The sequence below is a fragment of the Syngnathus scovelli genome, chromosome 4 (assembly GCF_024217435.2).
Source record: "Syngnathus scovelli strain Florida chromosome 4, RoL_Ssco_1.2, whole genome shotgun sequence".
NCBI lineage: Eukaryota > Metazoa > Chordata > Actinopteri > Syngnathiformes > Syngnathidae > Syngnathus > Syngnathus scovelli.
The window spans coordinates 521,886-539,124 of NC_090850.1; the positions used below are offsets into that span (position 1 = coordinate 521,886).

The 17,239-nt window shown below is 40.1% G+C and overlaps 1 protein-coding gene across 4 annotated transcripts in view; it reads left to right on the forward strand.

The window, feature by feature from the left end:
• Window positions 1–16,088, forward strand: part of LOC125966890 (glutamine-dependent NAD(+) synthetase) — a 106,543-nt gene extending 90,455 nt beyond the window's left edge. For 2 of the 4 annotated variants that reach the window (XM_049717450.1, XM_049717451.1), the window contains 8 exons: window positions 1,934–2,102; window positions 3,957–4,092; window positions 4,557–4,663; window positions 6,762–6,893; window positions 7,567–7,636; window positions 11,320–11,448; window positions 14,828–15,004; window positions 15,083–16,088. In XM_049717450.1, coding sequence (XP_049573407.1) covers window positions 1,934–2,102; window positions 3,957–4,092; window positions 4,557–4,663; window positions 6,762–6,893; window positions 7,567–7,636; window positions 11,320–11,448; window positions 14,828–15,004; window positions 15,083–15,112 — 950 coding nt within the window. In that variant the 3' untranslated portion in view covers window positions 15,113–16,088. Of the gene's footprint in view, window positions 1–1,933; window positions 2,103–3,956; window positions 4,093–4,556; window positions 4,664–6,761; window positions 6,894–7,566; window positions 7,637–10,265; window positions 10,355–11,319; window positions 11,449–14,827; window positions 15,005–15,082 lie in introns of those variants that run through there. The other 2 variants (XR_007480564.2, XM_049717452.1) reach the window with 2 other exon arrangements.
• Window positions 16,089–17,239: the final 1,151 nt, after the last annotated feature.

Below are 17,239 nucleotides of genomic sequence, written 5' to 3' on the forward strand. Positions count from 1 at the left end.
TATTTTTTGTGCCTCTTTATAAAGGCTCTAAAATATATAAACCAATTTATTTTGAGTAGTGGAATCTGTTTTTGACACCCTTCCTTCTCACTCTGCCGACCTCTAGCTTTTTGTGTCAAATGTCATTTTTAGTTACTGTATTTTCCGCACCATTACGGGGGCTCACATGGCAATACAATGCATGTCATGATTTACGGTAAAAAACGAAATGGGAAAAAACGCGTCACGGAAGTTGTATGAGTTCAATTGCACTTTATTCTACTATTTAACCATGTACTGTACTATACTCACATTATTGTTAATCGATAGTCATACGCAAATCCATCCAAGTCCTTGTCTTCTGTATCTGAATTAAACAGTTGGGCAAGTTCGCCATTAAAGATGGCAAGTTCCCTCTCGACATTGTTACATTGCTCTTCTGCAATGATCCCGGCTTTCCAGAAAGCTCTAATTATGCCTCATAAGCATGTTTCTTTGTCAATGCCATTTCAGAGGATGTTAATGCAGTTTGTTTTGCACAAACAAAAGTATTTATTTATCAATGGCGATGGAGGTATGTAGGTATTATGTACAGTTCTCTGATTGGTTTACCGCCCGAGTCTACGTATTTTACAATGTAATGTCCTCTGATTGGTTCATTGGGTCTACATATTACGTCTACATTTTGGACTTACCCTGACACTGCACACTAAACACGGCAGCCACACAACATTTACCGATTTAGGAATTCGGTCCACACAAAATGTGCACCTTCGGTTTTTGACTAAAAGTCGCTCCGGAGTACGTCGCACCAGCCATAAAATGCACAATAAAGAGGAACAAACCTTATATAATTATATAATATATAATTCTCCATGTTATTTATGTTATTCAGCCGTGCTTTGATTTGAGGTAGGGTGCCATTTCAAATCATTAAATCTCCTGACTCTAGAAGTCAATGAATGGAACTCATTGTCAGTGAGGGTCCAATTATTCCACAGTCATAGTGCGCCCTCATGTGGTTTAAAGTGAAAATAACATGTGAAGTGATCAACTATACTAGTAAGTAATGTGTTAATGATGAAGTAAAAATCTGTGAATAATTTCACATATAAGTCGCTCCTGAGTATAAGTAGCCCCCCCACCCAAACTATGAAAAAAAAAAAACGTGACTTATAGTCCGAAAAATACGGTACTTTTCCATGTCGCAGACCAATAAATGAATGACAGGCCGCAAGTGGCCCCCAAGAACTAGTTTGGACACCACTGTTTTTCATTCTTTCAATCATTCTTTATTCATGAACAGTTTGTGTATTTATATACAGGGTCCAGCAAAATGATCTGACACATTTGTAGGTTTAATAAAATGCAAATAAATTAAAGAAACAAAAAAGTTTTATTTTCGAAAAGTACATATAATGCCATTTTGTTTTGTTTCGTTTCATTTAATTTTTGTTTCGTTTTCGAATAATGTTATTTTGTTCCGTTTCAGTTGCTAACATGAATTGGACCGGTGAGCATCGCACTTTCATTGTGGAAACGTTTATCAAGGACAAATCTGTAACTGCAACACAATGAGCGTTCCGTTTGTGCTTCAGACTTGGTAGACGTGATCCCGTACCTGCTCGAAACACGATCTTGTTATGGGTTACTAACTTCAGAGCCAGTGGATCAGCATTGAAACGAAAATTAACCGGCTGACCTCGTACCGCCAGAACTCCAGAAAACCTGGCAGCAGTAAAACCAAAATAAGATTATTCGAAAACGAAACGAAAATTAAATGAAACCATCAAAACAAAACATGGCATATGTACTTTTTGAAAAAAAAAAAAACAAAACCTTGTTTCTTTAATTTATTTGCACTTTATTAAACCTACAAATGTGTCAGATCATTTTGCCGGACCCTGTACTTTCCTGTGTTATGCTTTCCTATGATCTCTCTTTCTCCTCTCAGATAACCAGGTACTGGAAGACGTTCGCAGGTTAATTGGGGATGACGCGTACTTTCCTCAGCAGCCAAGGGAGCTCTGTGGTCATATCTTTACTACTTGCTACATGGGCAGTGAAAACTCATCAGCAGACACTTGCGACCGTGCCAAAAAGTTGGCCAGTCAAATTGGGAGGTATGCATGATCAAAGGTCTTTTGTGTATTGTAAATTGGCATTTGTGTGTGCAACTTGAGAGACATAATCTCCTCACATTCATCATTATCATCATCATCATTCTCTGAACTGCTTTATACTGATGGGGGTCGTGGGCGTGCTGGAGCCTATCCCAGTAGTCTTCAGGTGGCAGGCCCAGTGCACCTTCAACCGATGGCCAGCTAATCACAGGGCACAAATAAAGAGGAACAACCATTCACACTCACAATCACAGTTAGGGACAATTTGGAGTGGTCAATTGGCCTACCATGCATGTTTTTGGAATGTAGGAGGAAACAGGAGAACTCTGAGAAAACCCCACACAGGAAGGCCAGAGCTGGAATCAAACCCTTTACCTCTGAACTGTGAGACGGACGTGCTAACAGGTCCTCACATTCAATCCATGTTAAATTACAGAACTATGTTAATGTAATCTCTGCTTCATTTATGTGTATAAATAAAGAACGTTAATCTAAGACCACTTGTAGCTTAATTTACCTTAACTCATTATGGTCTAAAGCACCTGGAAAAACACGCCTCTAAAACCTACGGGTGGCTTTAGAAGCACTCCCGAAAACCTGATGTTTTACTGGAAATGCAGCAGTACTGTCAGCCCCTGTAGCAGATAGAAACATGATTCCATAAACCTTGGAGAAGTCAAGTCAAGTTTATTTGTATAGCCCTAAATCACAAGCAGTCTCAAAGGGCTTCACATAGACAAACAATTGAAAATTATTCTCAAATTTACATTAATATATCAAGTTTTTTTTTTTTAAATTGTTTTAGTTCAAGTGATATTGCTGGGCCATCTATCTATCTATCTATCTATCTATCTATCTATCTATCTATCTATCTGTCTGTCTGTCTGTCTGTCTGTCTGTCTGTCTGTCTGTCTGTCTGTCTGTCTGTCTGTCTGTCTATCTATCTATCTATCTATCTATCTATCTATCTATCTATCTATCTATCTATCTTCTTCCGCTTATCCGTGGTCGGGTCGCGGGGGCAGCGGCTTTAGGAGGGATGCCCAGGCTTCCTTCTCCCCAGCCACTTCGTCCAGCTCATACCAGGGGATCCCAAGGCGTTTCCTGGCCAGCCGAGAGACATATTCTCTCCAGTACGTCCTGGGTCGTCCACGGGGTCTCCTGCCAATGGGACATACCCGGAACACCTCCCCACCTGCAGTCCAGGACCTTACTAGGGAGGCTGAGGTGTGAGATTGCTCTGTAGTTGGAACACACCCTCCGGTCCCCCCTTCTTAAAAAGGGGGACCATCACCCCAGTCTGCCAATCCAGAGGCACCGTCCCCGATGTCCACGCAATGTTGTGGAGGCGTGTCAGCCAGGACAGCCCCACAACATTCAGAGCCTTTAAGAACTCCGGGCAGATCTCATCCACCCCTGGGGCCTTGCCTCCGAGGAGATTTTTAACTACCTCGGTCACTTTGACCCCAGAGATTGGAGAGTCCACCTCAGAGTCTCCAGGCCCTGCTTCCACTGCGTGTCGGTGGAATTGAGGTCTTCTTCGATGTATTCTCCCCACCGACTCACGACGTCCCATTATTGCTGGGCAATATCTGAATTTGCAGATTCAGTCAAACCAACATTTATTTATTTTTCTATTTGATGTTCATGTTCTGATTAACAAAAAATAAATCAGCCCTTAGACTATCTCGCCTCTTGCCCAAATGTATCAACAACTTGAAAAAACAGGTTCTGTATTATGTTGACACACATCCAAGGCATGAGAGAAATCCGGACATTACTATTTATACAATTTACAATTGTTGCCATAGCATTTAGGAAATTAACTGTTTATGAATTCTTTGTTTTTTTTAGCACTCATATGAACATTAATATAGACATGGCAGTAAAAGGCATTCTGGGTATCTTCTCAATGGTTACTGGAAGGTGGCCTCAATTCCTCGCCAATGGAGGGAGTCACAGGGAAAACTTGGCGCTGCAGAATGTGCAGGTTCGTCATTCAATCACACAGCATTACGTGTTTTACCAGCAGATATTATGTGTTGCAACCAAGATTATTTTAGTTAACGAAAACAGGCTTAATACTTCGCAAGGTTTTCGAGCCACAAATCAATTTGTGACGTTAGCAATTTGTCATACAACCCATCCTAGATTTATTTAATTGGGGTACGTGCATGCACTGCACTTATTGTAATCCAAAGTCTGTGGACTGTTAAACTCTACTTGGTATCATAAACATGTTTTAAATTAAAACAATACTTACAATGGTGTTTTTTTTAATCTTGCACACAAATAAAACATTCTTTGAATAATGAAAACTAATACCACAACCAACTAAAACTAAACTAAAACTATAATTTAAATTCAATAACTACGATAATCCTGGTTGTAACTCACTGCTTATCCTTGAGGACCTTCATACTAAATATTTAAGCTCATGCAATGTTTTCATAGGCAAGGGTAAGGATGGTCCTGGCTTATTTGTTCGCCCAACTGAGTCTCTGGAGTCGAGGAAAACCAGGGGGCTTACTGGTGCTTGGCTCAGCCAATGTAGATGAGAGGTAATAACTGCTTTTGCTATGGAAATGGGCAGTGGGTTAATGCTATTAAAATGTGACCTTTGCAGCCTTCATTGCCTCGCTCTTCTTCTACGCCAGTGCTTCTCGATCATTTACTGTGATGCCCCCCCTAGGGAGAAGAAAACATTTTGCGTCCCCCCATGTTATTAACATAAAAGAAATTAAAAAAAGATCAACATACAATAAAGAATAACTTTATTAATAAAATTGTTTTTTAGTCTGTAACAGAACAGATTCAATGTGCATCACTTTGCCTGAAATTAAAAAATAAATTATAAGTATTTAAACTATAAACATTCTTGACCAACTGCCATCTTATGCTGAAAAGAATACAATAAAATAATAATAAACATACATAATATTACATTAAATAACAGCAATAAATAATATTCAATTCAAAGTAATCAGCAACACTAACTCAGGAGCGCATTTACCGAATCCCTCTTTAGTGAAAAATAAAATGGACTTTTTCAAATTCAACCCATTGATGTTTTTTTACTGGTGCACAAAATAGGCCATGCATGAACATCATCTTGTTCAAAGAACAAAACCAACACACAATGCATGAACTCACAACAAATTACATATGTATCTGCAAATCAGTGTGACTTCTGCTGTTGCTTTTGACAGACGAGTTCCGATATGTGTCATCACGAATTAACAAGATCAGTCGTGTGTCCGGACCTCCGCGGCGGAGGCTCTGACAAACCCTTGAGACCGACTCGTTGAACCGCTAGGATTTGATCGAACCCAGGTTAAGAAACACTACCGTAATTTTCGGACTATAAGTCGTGTTTTTTTCATAGTTTGGGTGGGGGGGCGACTTATACTGAGGAGCGACTTATATGTGAATGTTTTCAAAAATCTTCTCAAAAAAAAAAGTGAAACCGCGATAAACGAACCGCGATGTAGCAAGGGATTACTGTAATTTGAATTTCAAGTGAAGTCAGCAGCGCGGCGCGGTGGTTGTTTACAAAAAGGACAAAGATTGATCACGGGATGACGAAGATGACGAAGGGCCCCACGTACTACCGGCATCATTAGTGGCTTTGTTTGTAAGTGACACGGAGGACGAAGAGTTTGAAGGATTTAATGATTTGGAGTGACACAGAAGGTTTGAAAAACTATTATGGCTTTTACGCACGCTTTTACATACTACAGAGCTCTCTTTAACCTCCGTGAATGGAAGTCTGGGGCCGGCGCTCGGCCAGGCAGCTGTCTGGGGACGGTGGATGGGGCTCGGACATGGCTTTTACGCACGCCCGGTCCTACTCTACGGAGCTCTCTTTCACCTCCGTGGATGGAAGTCTGGGGCCGGTGCTCGGCCGGGTGGCTGTCCGGGGACGGTGGATGGGGCTCGGACATGGCTTTTATGCACGCCCAGTCCTATTCTATGGAGCTCTCAGACACAGATGGTTTGATAATATTATTGCTTATATAATAGTTATTTGATATGTCATTTATATATCGTTATATGGGCCTGTGGAATATTTTGAAGTGCAAGCGCCGTCAGCGGCGCGCACCCATTGTTGACAAAGGACGATCGATGGATTTAATGAATTGGAGTGACAGATGGTTTTATCAACGTGTTATTTATGTAATAGTTTTTTAATAACTCTGAATGTTACGTCAGGCCCGTTCTCAGCTCTTCGTTTGTGTTCATGTCACGTTAGCATACCTATCGTTTAGCCTGTTGTTGCTCGCTCATGTCTGTTCTTGGTGTTGGATTTTGTCGAATAAATTTCCCCCAAAATGCGACTTATACTCCGAGCCACTTATATGTTTTTTTTCACGTTATTGTGCATTTTATGGCTAATGCGACCTATATTCCGGAGCGAGTTTCAGTCCGAAAAATACGGTAGTTTAAACCTTCTTAAACTATTGAGAAAAACGTGGTGCCCCTAGTGGCGGTTGATTATACTGCTGGCAGTAGATTTTCTGCCACCACTAACAAATAATTGATTATTCAAGGTCCAAAACAATGCTAGATTATCTGCCTGAATACTTGATGTGTTGGAGAATTTTCTGAGCTGTATTGACTGGACAACTCGAGTCTCTCCCTAATAAAATTTCTTCTCAGTCTGACAGGTTATTTTACAAAGTATGACTGCTCAAGTGCTGACATCAACCCTATTGGAGGGATTAGTAAAAATGACCTGAAGAGTTTTCTTCAGTACTGTGTTCAGCAATTCCAGCTCACAGCTCTTAGAAGGTGAGAGTTGCTGATTTGTATATTTACAAAGGGACACTGAAATGTGTTGATCACTGGCACTTATATCATAAGGCTGCATGTAAAATTTCAGCACAAAAAAGTTGTGATTTATGGGTATTTTGTATTATATATATATATATTTTATTATAAAATAATTGCTACATCGTAACTGCCCCTATGGGAAGAATCCCACTTCTTTGTCTCTCTCTTTTTTATGGATGCCATTCATTCAGGACACTTTGGTTCTTGTTTTTGGTTATCTGTAGCGTGCTTGTCCCTTCTTTTGTTCAGTCTGACTGTGGTACCTCGGTTGTTCACTATTGTTAAATGGGTCATTTGTGTTTTCTCCAAGTAATTGTTTCTGTCTTGCCAAAGCAGTGTTTACGTTTGGCAAAGTGTATCGTTGGATGTTTAACATCAATGTTCAGAGTCCTATGGATATAAATTAAATGGCAATGACCAATGACCAAATCATAGCACAAAATGTTTCTCTAAACACGTTGTGTTCCAATCTTAGAGACTTGTAAAAGAAAGAAAAGCTGCCATTAGAGAATTGCTGCATTTAAGATGCTCATTTTCTCATTCTTTTGTAAGTCAGCCATAAGAAGAGAGATTTTTTTTTCATTTACATTATTGGTATCTCAGTTTTTTTAGTCATTTAATGTCATTACAGCATCCTGGCTGCTCCACCCACTGCTGAACTGGAGCCTCTGACTAACGGACAGGTGTCGCAGACAGATGAGGTATGAAATAAGAAACTCCTGTCAAAAACTATCTTTTTCTCAGTAATCTTATCTTTTTAGCACATTGCTATTTGCCTCTTATTTAAGATTTTACTGCTCAGGGACGTGCGGTCAGAGGAGGCAAGGGAGGCCACGCCTCCCCCGCATCATGAAAAGGGGGAAAAACAAATTCAATTGTTTTTAATATAGTCATTTTCCTTTTAATTTCAGTAGTTTTGTATCATTTTGAACCAAAATCGCTGAATTTTTATAGTTATTTTAACGTAAGACGATTCGCTTGGAGGAGCCAACTTCCTGCCTTCTCTGAGGATTGCGTAATCACACGGCTGCCCATGCTGCTATGCAGTTAGACTGAACTGCTGTCTGTCACTATGTCGCTGTTTAAGTGTTCAAACACTGTGGCTATATTAACTAGTTTCCGTAGTTAAGCTGATGTATATACCGTAATTTCCGGACTATAAGCCGCGACTTTTTTCCAAAATTTTGAACCCTGCGGTTTATAGTCAGGTGCGGCTTACATAAGATTTTTTTTCGTGATTTTTTTGATGACTGGATCTCTTTTATACACTCATAAAAAGGCTGTGGACCACTGTTGTGCGGTATCTTGAAGAAAAAAAACAACAACAAAAATACTATTTTGAAACACTACTATGACTGCTGCTTATTCTGGCTGTCTTGCTTGTGACTATTATGAGCTTTAATAGGAATGCATGCTAGGTGACCTGCGTCAAAAGGCTCTAAACCAGGGGTGTCAAACTCATTTCTTTCGCGGGCCGCATTGTAGTCATACCTTCTTTCGGAGGGCCATTATGACTGTCAACCCAAATAAATGTATGAGCACCTCATATTATATACGGTAAAAGCTACAAAACAAACTGACAAATAACTCGTTTTCAAATCAGACGAGTAAAAACTGGTCAAATATTTTTTTAAAAAGATATTAAAAGTGAAGACAATTTGCAATTCTAGTAATGACACACGAATTTGGTGCACGATTTGTCTTCGCGGGCCACATAGAATGATGTGGCGGGCCGTATCTGGCCCCCGGGCCTTGAGTTTGACACCTGTGCTCTAAACCCTTTCTCTTAGTCTGCCATGTGACTCAGAGATTACACAAAGCAGTGGCGCTGTTTGGACCATCTGCATTGTATTAAAACCCAATCAATCAGCATTTAAATTCAATTCTTCTGACATTTTGCTCACCAAAAACAAGTTGTAATGAATGTGAACTTTTAATGCATTTTATTCAGAAGGTTACTTTGAACCCTGAGGCTTAAATGGCGGCGCGGCGTACTTATGGATTTTTACGGCCTCTGGCCTCCAGGGGGCACTCTAGCAGGAAGCAAGAGCGAGACAGGCGAAGAAGAGATAATGCGCAGAAGAAGACGTGCTAGTTTGTGTTTACAACATTTCGCGCATCACGCAGAACGCGATCAAGACGGACATTACTGAAAGGAAGCTTTTATACACAAACCGTCATTATGGGGGACAAAAGAAATGCATATGATGCCGCTTTTAAGCTAAAGGCAGTCGATGTTGATGACATTGTGTTGCGGCACCCTTTTCTTTATTTCGTGGTCCCGTCTACTCTGGAGCTATACGTGTCGCTCGCTAGTTTAATGTAATTTAGCGCTTCGTGCATGAATAAGATTAGCATGAACAGACCCTCATCACACTCGAAGAAATGCATAAAAGCAACGACGAAAGAGAGACTGAGAAAGTGTGAGGCGAAGGATATCCAACGCTATTCGAATCAGACACTGAGGAAGACTTCGATGGTTTCAGTGCACAGGAGGAAGATGAAGACGATGAAGCTCTTTTTTTTACATTTACGTTAACCAGCCCTGTTAGTGCTGTGCTACCGTGTTGCTGCTGTGTGACCGCCGCGTCTCAGTGACTTTTACCGGTATGTTTTATTTAATCAAACCCTATTAGTCCTGTGTTACTTCCGTGTTGCTGTGGTATTACTGCCGCGTCACAGGCAGTGTTTGGAAAGAAATGTTAAGGTATGTTATTAAAACTTTAAAAAAGCTTTCTGTGTCCAGTCTTTCTTTGTTAATAACTCGCGTGCACACTTCCGTGTTGCTGCGGTACTACTGCTGCGTCACAGGCAATGTTTAGAAAGACATGTTAAAGTATGTTATTCATACTTTAAAAAGGATTTCTGTGTACTGTCTTTCTTTGTAAAAAACTCGTGTGCACGTGCGGCTTATAGTTCAGTGAGGCTTATGTAAGAAAAAACTAAAATATCCCCGAATTTTAGCTGGTGCGGCTTATAGTCCGGTGCGACTTATAGTACGGAAATTACGGTAATATGTATATAATATCTAGTGTGTTTTGTCATCCGTCTGTAATGTCGTGTTTCTTTACATGAACAAAACAGCTTTGAAAAGAGACCCAACGGAGGCAACGAAAAAAAGGTTCTCCAGCCTTATGGCAGGGGGTGCTAGTGATCCCGTGATGCTTCATGCGCCCACCTGTAGAATAAGTGACCTCCAGTTCAAATTTACAGTGAACAACTTTATTTCGTTTTACATTCGTTTTTTTTTTATTCGTTTTTATATTTTGTTTTACAATGGAGGATTACATATCCAAACGATTTTCAACTATGTATTTTCGGTCGAAGCAGGAGGTCATCAGTAAAGGAAGACCAACTCCGGAGTTAAAAGGTTTGATTCGGACAACGGGACTTCGGAGCATGTCTTTTCAAACGGAGGGGTACGCATGATCAAAAGCAAGTTTTTGATTCCATGTGCTTTATTGAGTGTTTTTATGTTTGAAGACTGATGATATGAGATTTTAATTAAAAACGATTATATTAAATAATGAATAAGACACTCTCGAACAGCGTTCCCCAACCTTTTTTGTGACACGATTAGGTGTTGGACAAATTTTAGGGGGGGGGTACGTCAGTGTCTCCCCAGTCATGAGCCTCACCGCACGTCACTGTCACTGCTATACACCCCTTCCTGAGCCGTCACCTTATTGTGTTACATGAGTTTGTGTGTACGTGTGTGTGTGCGCATGCGTGCGAGCGTGCGCAGTGTGTGTGCGTGCGTGTTGTGGGAGTGTGTAACATGTAGATGTGACGTTCTGTTCTTAACCTTGGTTAAACAGGGACCTCTAGTGGTCACATTTTTTAGATGTACGTATATAGAGATGTAGCTAAAGTATACATACTGTAAATATGATTTTAGGACTTTTATTATTATAAGAGATGTAGCTAAAGTATACATACTGTAAATATGATTTTAGGACTCTTTTATTATTATAACAACTTTTTATAACAAGGTACAATACTGTAAATATGTTTTCAGAAGTCTTTTATTATAACAACTTTTTTATAACAAAGTACAAGACTGCAAATATGTTTTTAGAACTCTTATTATATTATTTTTGTTTGGCTGGGAAAAATCTGCGATTCAGTGAAGCCGCGATAGATGAACCCGCGAAGCAGCAAGGGATCACTGTGTTTGTGTTTCTGTGTGTGCGTGCGTGCGTGTGTATGTGTGTGTGTATGTGTGTGTGCATGTATACATATATATACACATATACTGTTTTGCACACCATCACAACTTCATTAGAGTTTGGGTTTCATTGATTGCTACCTTCTTGAATGTGAATAGTTTTATGAGGAGACGAGTTAGTCTTCTAGTATTCTCTAACCTTTCATATCTGTATAGGCTGACATGGGGATGACCTACTCCGAGTTATCAGTAATTGGACGCCTAAGGAAGATCTCCAAATGTGGACCTTATAGTATGTTCTCTAAACTCATTCAGATGTGGAAGGATGTGTTGTCACCCACAGAGGTCAGTGATCGGTCGGGCATTAGTAGTATTCTCACAGTTTCTCATTTTCCCCAGTTGGGGCTTTGAGTTTTTCCTTGCCCTTCTGGAAGTTAAGATCAGGAGATGTTAAGAATAATTGTCAGTATTGCCCATGTGAACCCCTTTGAGACTATAAATAAACTTGATTTGACTTACCGTATTTTCCGGACTATAAGGCGCATCGGACTATAAGGCGTACCTTCAATGAATGGCCCATTTTAAAACTTTGTCCTTATATAAAGCGCACCGGACTATACGGCGCACCATTAATGCATCATGGCAGATTTTTTATCCAAATCAAATCATTCTCCATTTTATCTTTTTTATTTTAACTTCAGATGCAACAAATTACTTTATAATCACAAAATAATGATCCGTAGTCTTTTTGATTCATGATTCATAGTCTTCAGCGGGCCACATATGATTGATTTCATGACACAATGCTTCGGGCCAGTTTAAATTTAGGAATTTGGTCCATATATAAGGCGCACCAGACTTTTAGGTTTTTAGGTGTGCCTTATAGTCCGGAAAATACGGTAACATTTATTGACAGAGATGAAGGAGCTCTGCAAACATACAAACATGCATATAATTTAAGGGATGACCAAAATAAACCTAATGTACAGGGAACAAGAGCAACAGACAACTGTTGATGAGAATGAAAATTTGTTTTCATGTTGCTTCATCTCCAAGGCAACATCACGTTCTAATTGCAGGTTGCCGTCCCTGATAGATAGATGCTGTTTGTTTATTAATAAAATTCAAAATACCATCCTGAACCTCAAGATAAATTCATTCTCTCTTCACAAACCTAAACTCCTACCCACCAGTCTTTCTCCACTTTTGCACACCCCACTTCCTCACAACTCGCAGAAATCATCCACAAATCCATGCTCTCCACCTGCCTGCACAATCCTGCCACTTCATTCTTGGCCAAATACTGCCTTTCCTCATTATATCCACTAATCTCTGCCATTATTCACTCCTCTTTCTCTAATGGCATTGTACCACCATTGTTGAAAACTGCGGTTGTCACTCACTCTGAAGAAATCTTGTTCAGACCCCAACAATTACAAAAACCTCCACCCCATCTCCAAGCTACCATTCATTTAAAAAATCCTAGAAAAATGGGTCATCATTCAACTCCATTGCCATCCAACCCACAACAATCTTTTGCGAGGCTTTTCAGTCCAGTTTCCGTCCCCCCTCAGCACTGAAATAGCTCAACAATCTCTTTCATTGGCATCACTCAAACCACCTTAGTTTCATTCATACCTCAAAGACCACACCGTTCATCCGGCTAAAGGCATTTTTATCCAGATCCCGCCCAATCTTTTCAGTTTTGCCCCAAGGGTCTGTCTTGGACCCCTTACTATTCATTATCTTCCTCCTCTCCCTTAGCACTATTGTCAAAAAATGTACTACCTTCTTCATTGCTTTGTGGATGACACCCAGCTAGCTCTATTTCTCCTACAAACACAGCATTTCACTCCCTCCCTCCTACCTCACCTCATATTTATCAGAAATCAACTTCTGGTTCTCCTATTACTTTATGAAGCTTGACAAAAAATAACTTCCATAATATAAATCCATAATATCCCATCTTGGCACATTTCCCTCAATCTGTTGGCCACACCTCTTATTTTGCCCTCCCTTTAGATCAAGATTCTGAATGTCATTCAAGACAGCACACTCTCTTTCAATTAACTTATCAATAACATTACTGGGTCAGCCTACTTCCACCTGCACATCAGTCAACTCCGCCCCTCCCTTTCCCACTCTACTGCTTCTATCTATCCTTGCCCAAAGCTTTGTCAACTCCCGTCTGCACTCTCTTTTTGGGTACCCCTCACCACTCTCTCCATATGCTTCAATTAGCCCAGACCTTAGGCGCACATGCCATCACAAGAACACTCCCCTCTCATTACATCAACCCCGTTCTCCAGCAACTTCACTGGCCTATGGTAAAATTCTGCATCCAATTTAAGCTGTTCCCTCTTATCCTCACAGCCATTCATAACCCTGCCCCTCCATACCTGTGTGACCTCCTCCACATCACCCATCACCATTCCAATGCACACCTTAATATCTGCCTCCTCCATCCACCTTATTGTTCCACCTGTCAGCACTCTACGGGAAGCAGAGCCTTCAGCCACTCCGCTCCCCAGCTTTGGAACTCTTTGCCACTTGATGTCAGCAATTCACTCTCGCTTACTGTTTTAAAATCAATACTTAATACTCACCTATTTAAGATTTTCTACTCACTGTGATGGCACTGCATCATTTTCTTTCTTCCTATTCTTATTTTTTTCTGTCTAATTTTCTTCTGTACAACCAGTGGTGGGCATCGTCCTCAGTCCCTGAGTTTTCTATCCCTATTCCAGGCTTGCGTAGTCGATCTGAGTCAGCCAAATGGTGTCAAGAATGGACTTTGTATAATTCAGTTTTACCTGTTGTTTATTGATGTACATCGTCCTTGAGGGTCTCAAAAGGCAGTTTCAAATTGAATGTATAATTATTGCTATTATTAAACGCGCACAAAAAGTGCATACAGAAAAGCCAAATGAACGCCGTCCTCAACATCTTGAACAAAAAAAATAAATACAGAGCTAAAGTGAGCTAAAGGTAAGAAATCATGCACTGTGGATTAGTGGCTGAAAGTGATGTTCAGTGATGAATTGTGAATTTGCATTGGTGATGATGCGGGAACTTTTTTTAAGTTCCATTCCATTTAGATTTCTGTCGAAGAAGATTGGCCAAAGAAAATGTGCACATTTATGCAGTCATTGATGATATGTGGTGCATGTTAGGTAAAGGCACGTGGGAAATGGTAGTCATTGCATCATCAATAAATGTACACATTCTGGGGTATATTCTCCAGGGTACTTGTCAGAAAAGTCGCAAAGCTATGCTTTTTTGGGCTGCACAGATTCTCCCAGCAACTTAATAGTGTCAGGTGCACCTCTTCATGAATTGTAAGCATTTTGGGTGGGGTGGCATTTGAATGAAGGAATCCCGTCAAATCTAGCGGTGCATGTATTCTTCCAGACACTTAAGCACATTTCTGTATTAATAAGGAATAAGGAAACATATAGCACTTTTTGATTCAACGAACTGCTTTCGTGCTCAGCTGGGGACAGTGGCTGCTGTTGTGCTGATGTCTTGGAGTAATTGTAGTCATTCTATTGTCCCGATCTATCAAATTAATATGCAGATTATGGTTACATTTTTAGACATATATACTACAAGGGCATTGAACGAGTTTAGGGCGGGGGGGCGTATTATATTTGAGAGTATGTTTTGCAACTCGTGTTGATGTTATATGGACTGAGTAAATTTTGTGCATTTTGAAATTTTTAAGGTTGCATACAAGGTTAAGCGCTTCTTCAGGATGTACTCGATGAACCGCCATAAGATGACTACAGTGACTCCATCCTACCATGCTGAGAGCTATAGCCCTGATGACAACCGCTTTGACCTTCGTCCTTTCCTCTACAACACACGCTGGAACTGGCAGTTTCAGTCTATTGACAGTGAGGTAGCAAACACTTTGTAATGTAAATTTTATAATGTCTTCAAATGCCATTACAAATTTATTCTGTTTCTTTCTCCTCAGATATCACAGATGGCAACAAAAATGCACTAGTACTAAGGTGTTCATTCCCAAATAATATTTGTGCATATCAAAAGAGTACAAATTTTTTGGGTTGGTTTGTATTAAATTCCAAACACAATACAGTACAATAATTAACTGCATTGGCATTTTCTTTTGTTTAATTAACCCCAAATGGTTAATATTGTTTGGAACACTTTAGAGTTCAGCCTGCTGCTTTTGTCAGTTGTCACATCAATAAATACAAGTGAATCAACTCCATCGGCAGCCATACCTGCTACAACCATGCTTCATTAATATGGTGGTATGTCAGGGTCAGAAATATTGTGACAGGGACACAATTCAAATTTTCTGGCATCCAAACACCGTCACATTGTATTTGAAATGATGTGCTTTGACTACAGACTACAGTTTTAATGTGAGGGTATTTATATCCAAATCGAGTGAATGGAATGGTAATTACAATTTTTTTACAGTTTTTTTTGCGGTTCTCCCGCTTTTTAAGGGGCCGTAAGTTATGGGGCAAGTTGCTCGTCAGCTTTTCCATGGCCAGGTGGCAGGGCAGGTACTACAGGGCAGTTACCTTCTATTCTAATGATATGACTGCTGACAAAAGCACCAGGATGTATTTTGAAGTGTTGAGGTGAATATCTGCTCATATTCAGACATCTTTGGAACTGATTTGACAGTGTTTTGCAGTGCAAATCAGGGCTGTGGACTCGGACTCGGACTCGGTCGGACTCGGTCATTTTTGCCGGACTCGGAGCTGATTTTGACCGAGTCCACCGAGTCCGACAATAAAAAAAATACGTTCAATTTTATTTTCATCATGCTGCTGAGAATGCGTCCGGCCTCAAGGCAGCGACTCGGACACTAACAGCAATGCCAATCAGCCAAGTCAGCGTAAATGTGAGGAAAATAAAAGTTTGATTTACCATTTACCAGCATACACTGTAGATGTATGTACATCGTTCACCCTCAAATAAAGCTGAAAGTGCGGTTAAACACATCTTGTTTGTTTCATTTGAATTACATTGTGGCGATGATCTCATCCTTGTGAGGAGTTGAGCTGTAGCGTTTGGTACTTACATTTAATACGATATTTAAGAAGACTAAGGAGGAATATGTTACAATTATCTAAGTGTGATGTAACAAACGCATGTTATTATGATGTCTGCATCACATGTTAAAAGAATGGGATGGATGTTAGCGATACTGCGGCGGTGAAAAACATAGTTCTGGTAATGTTCTTAATGTAGTTGTGAAAGGAGAGAGTTGGGTCAAATTTAACACGGAGCTTTATTACAGAATAACCTTGGGTAATCGTACATTTATCAATACTTAGAGTGGTGTCCTTGCATAGGTGCATATGACGAGCAGGGCCAATTATCAACATCTTGGTTTTATCCAGGTTAAGAAAAAATTGAGGGTCATCCAATGTTTAATTTCAGCAAGACACTTCTCAAGATCACAGCAATTACGCTGAATTAACATTACCAACGGCATATGTAGTTCGGTATCGTCTGCTCAACAATGAAAACTAATGTTAAATTTACGTATAATGCAGGGCTGTCCAAACATTTTGCAAAGCGGGGCCAGATTTGGTTAGATGAAAATGTATAGGGGTCGGCCATTTGCACCGACATTCCTCGAACCATTACTATTGTAAATAAACTTGTAAATATGTAACATATGCAGATAGGTTGATATTGCAAATGACAATCTGTTATCAATTGCACTACCAGAAAAGTTAAAGATTAAGATAATAATAAATTAAATCCAAATGAACAATTTTATGAAAGTTTAATGATTTTGTATTAGATGTATTGAGCTTGTTTTATTCTTATTGTTGTATTAATAAGAAGGGTGATATTGGTGTTTGTGACTGCAGTAAACAGGCTAGGTTGCATTTAAGATTTTTAATCCAAATTAAATCATCCATCCATCCATTTTCTGTACCGCTTATCCCCACGGGGGTCGCGGCCGTGCTGGAGCCTATCCCAGCAGTCATCGGGCAGTAGGCGGGGGACACCCTGAACTGGTTGCCAGCCAATCGCACGGCACACAGAGACGAACAACCATTCGCACTCACACCTAGGGACAATTTGGAGTGCTCAATTGGCCTACCAAGCATGTTTTTGGGATGTGGGAGGAAACCGG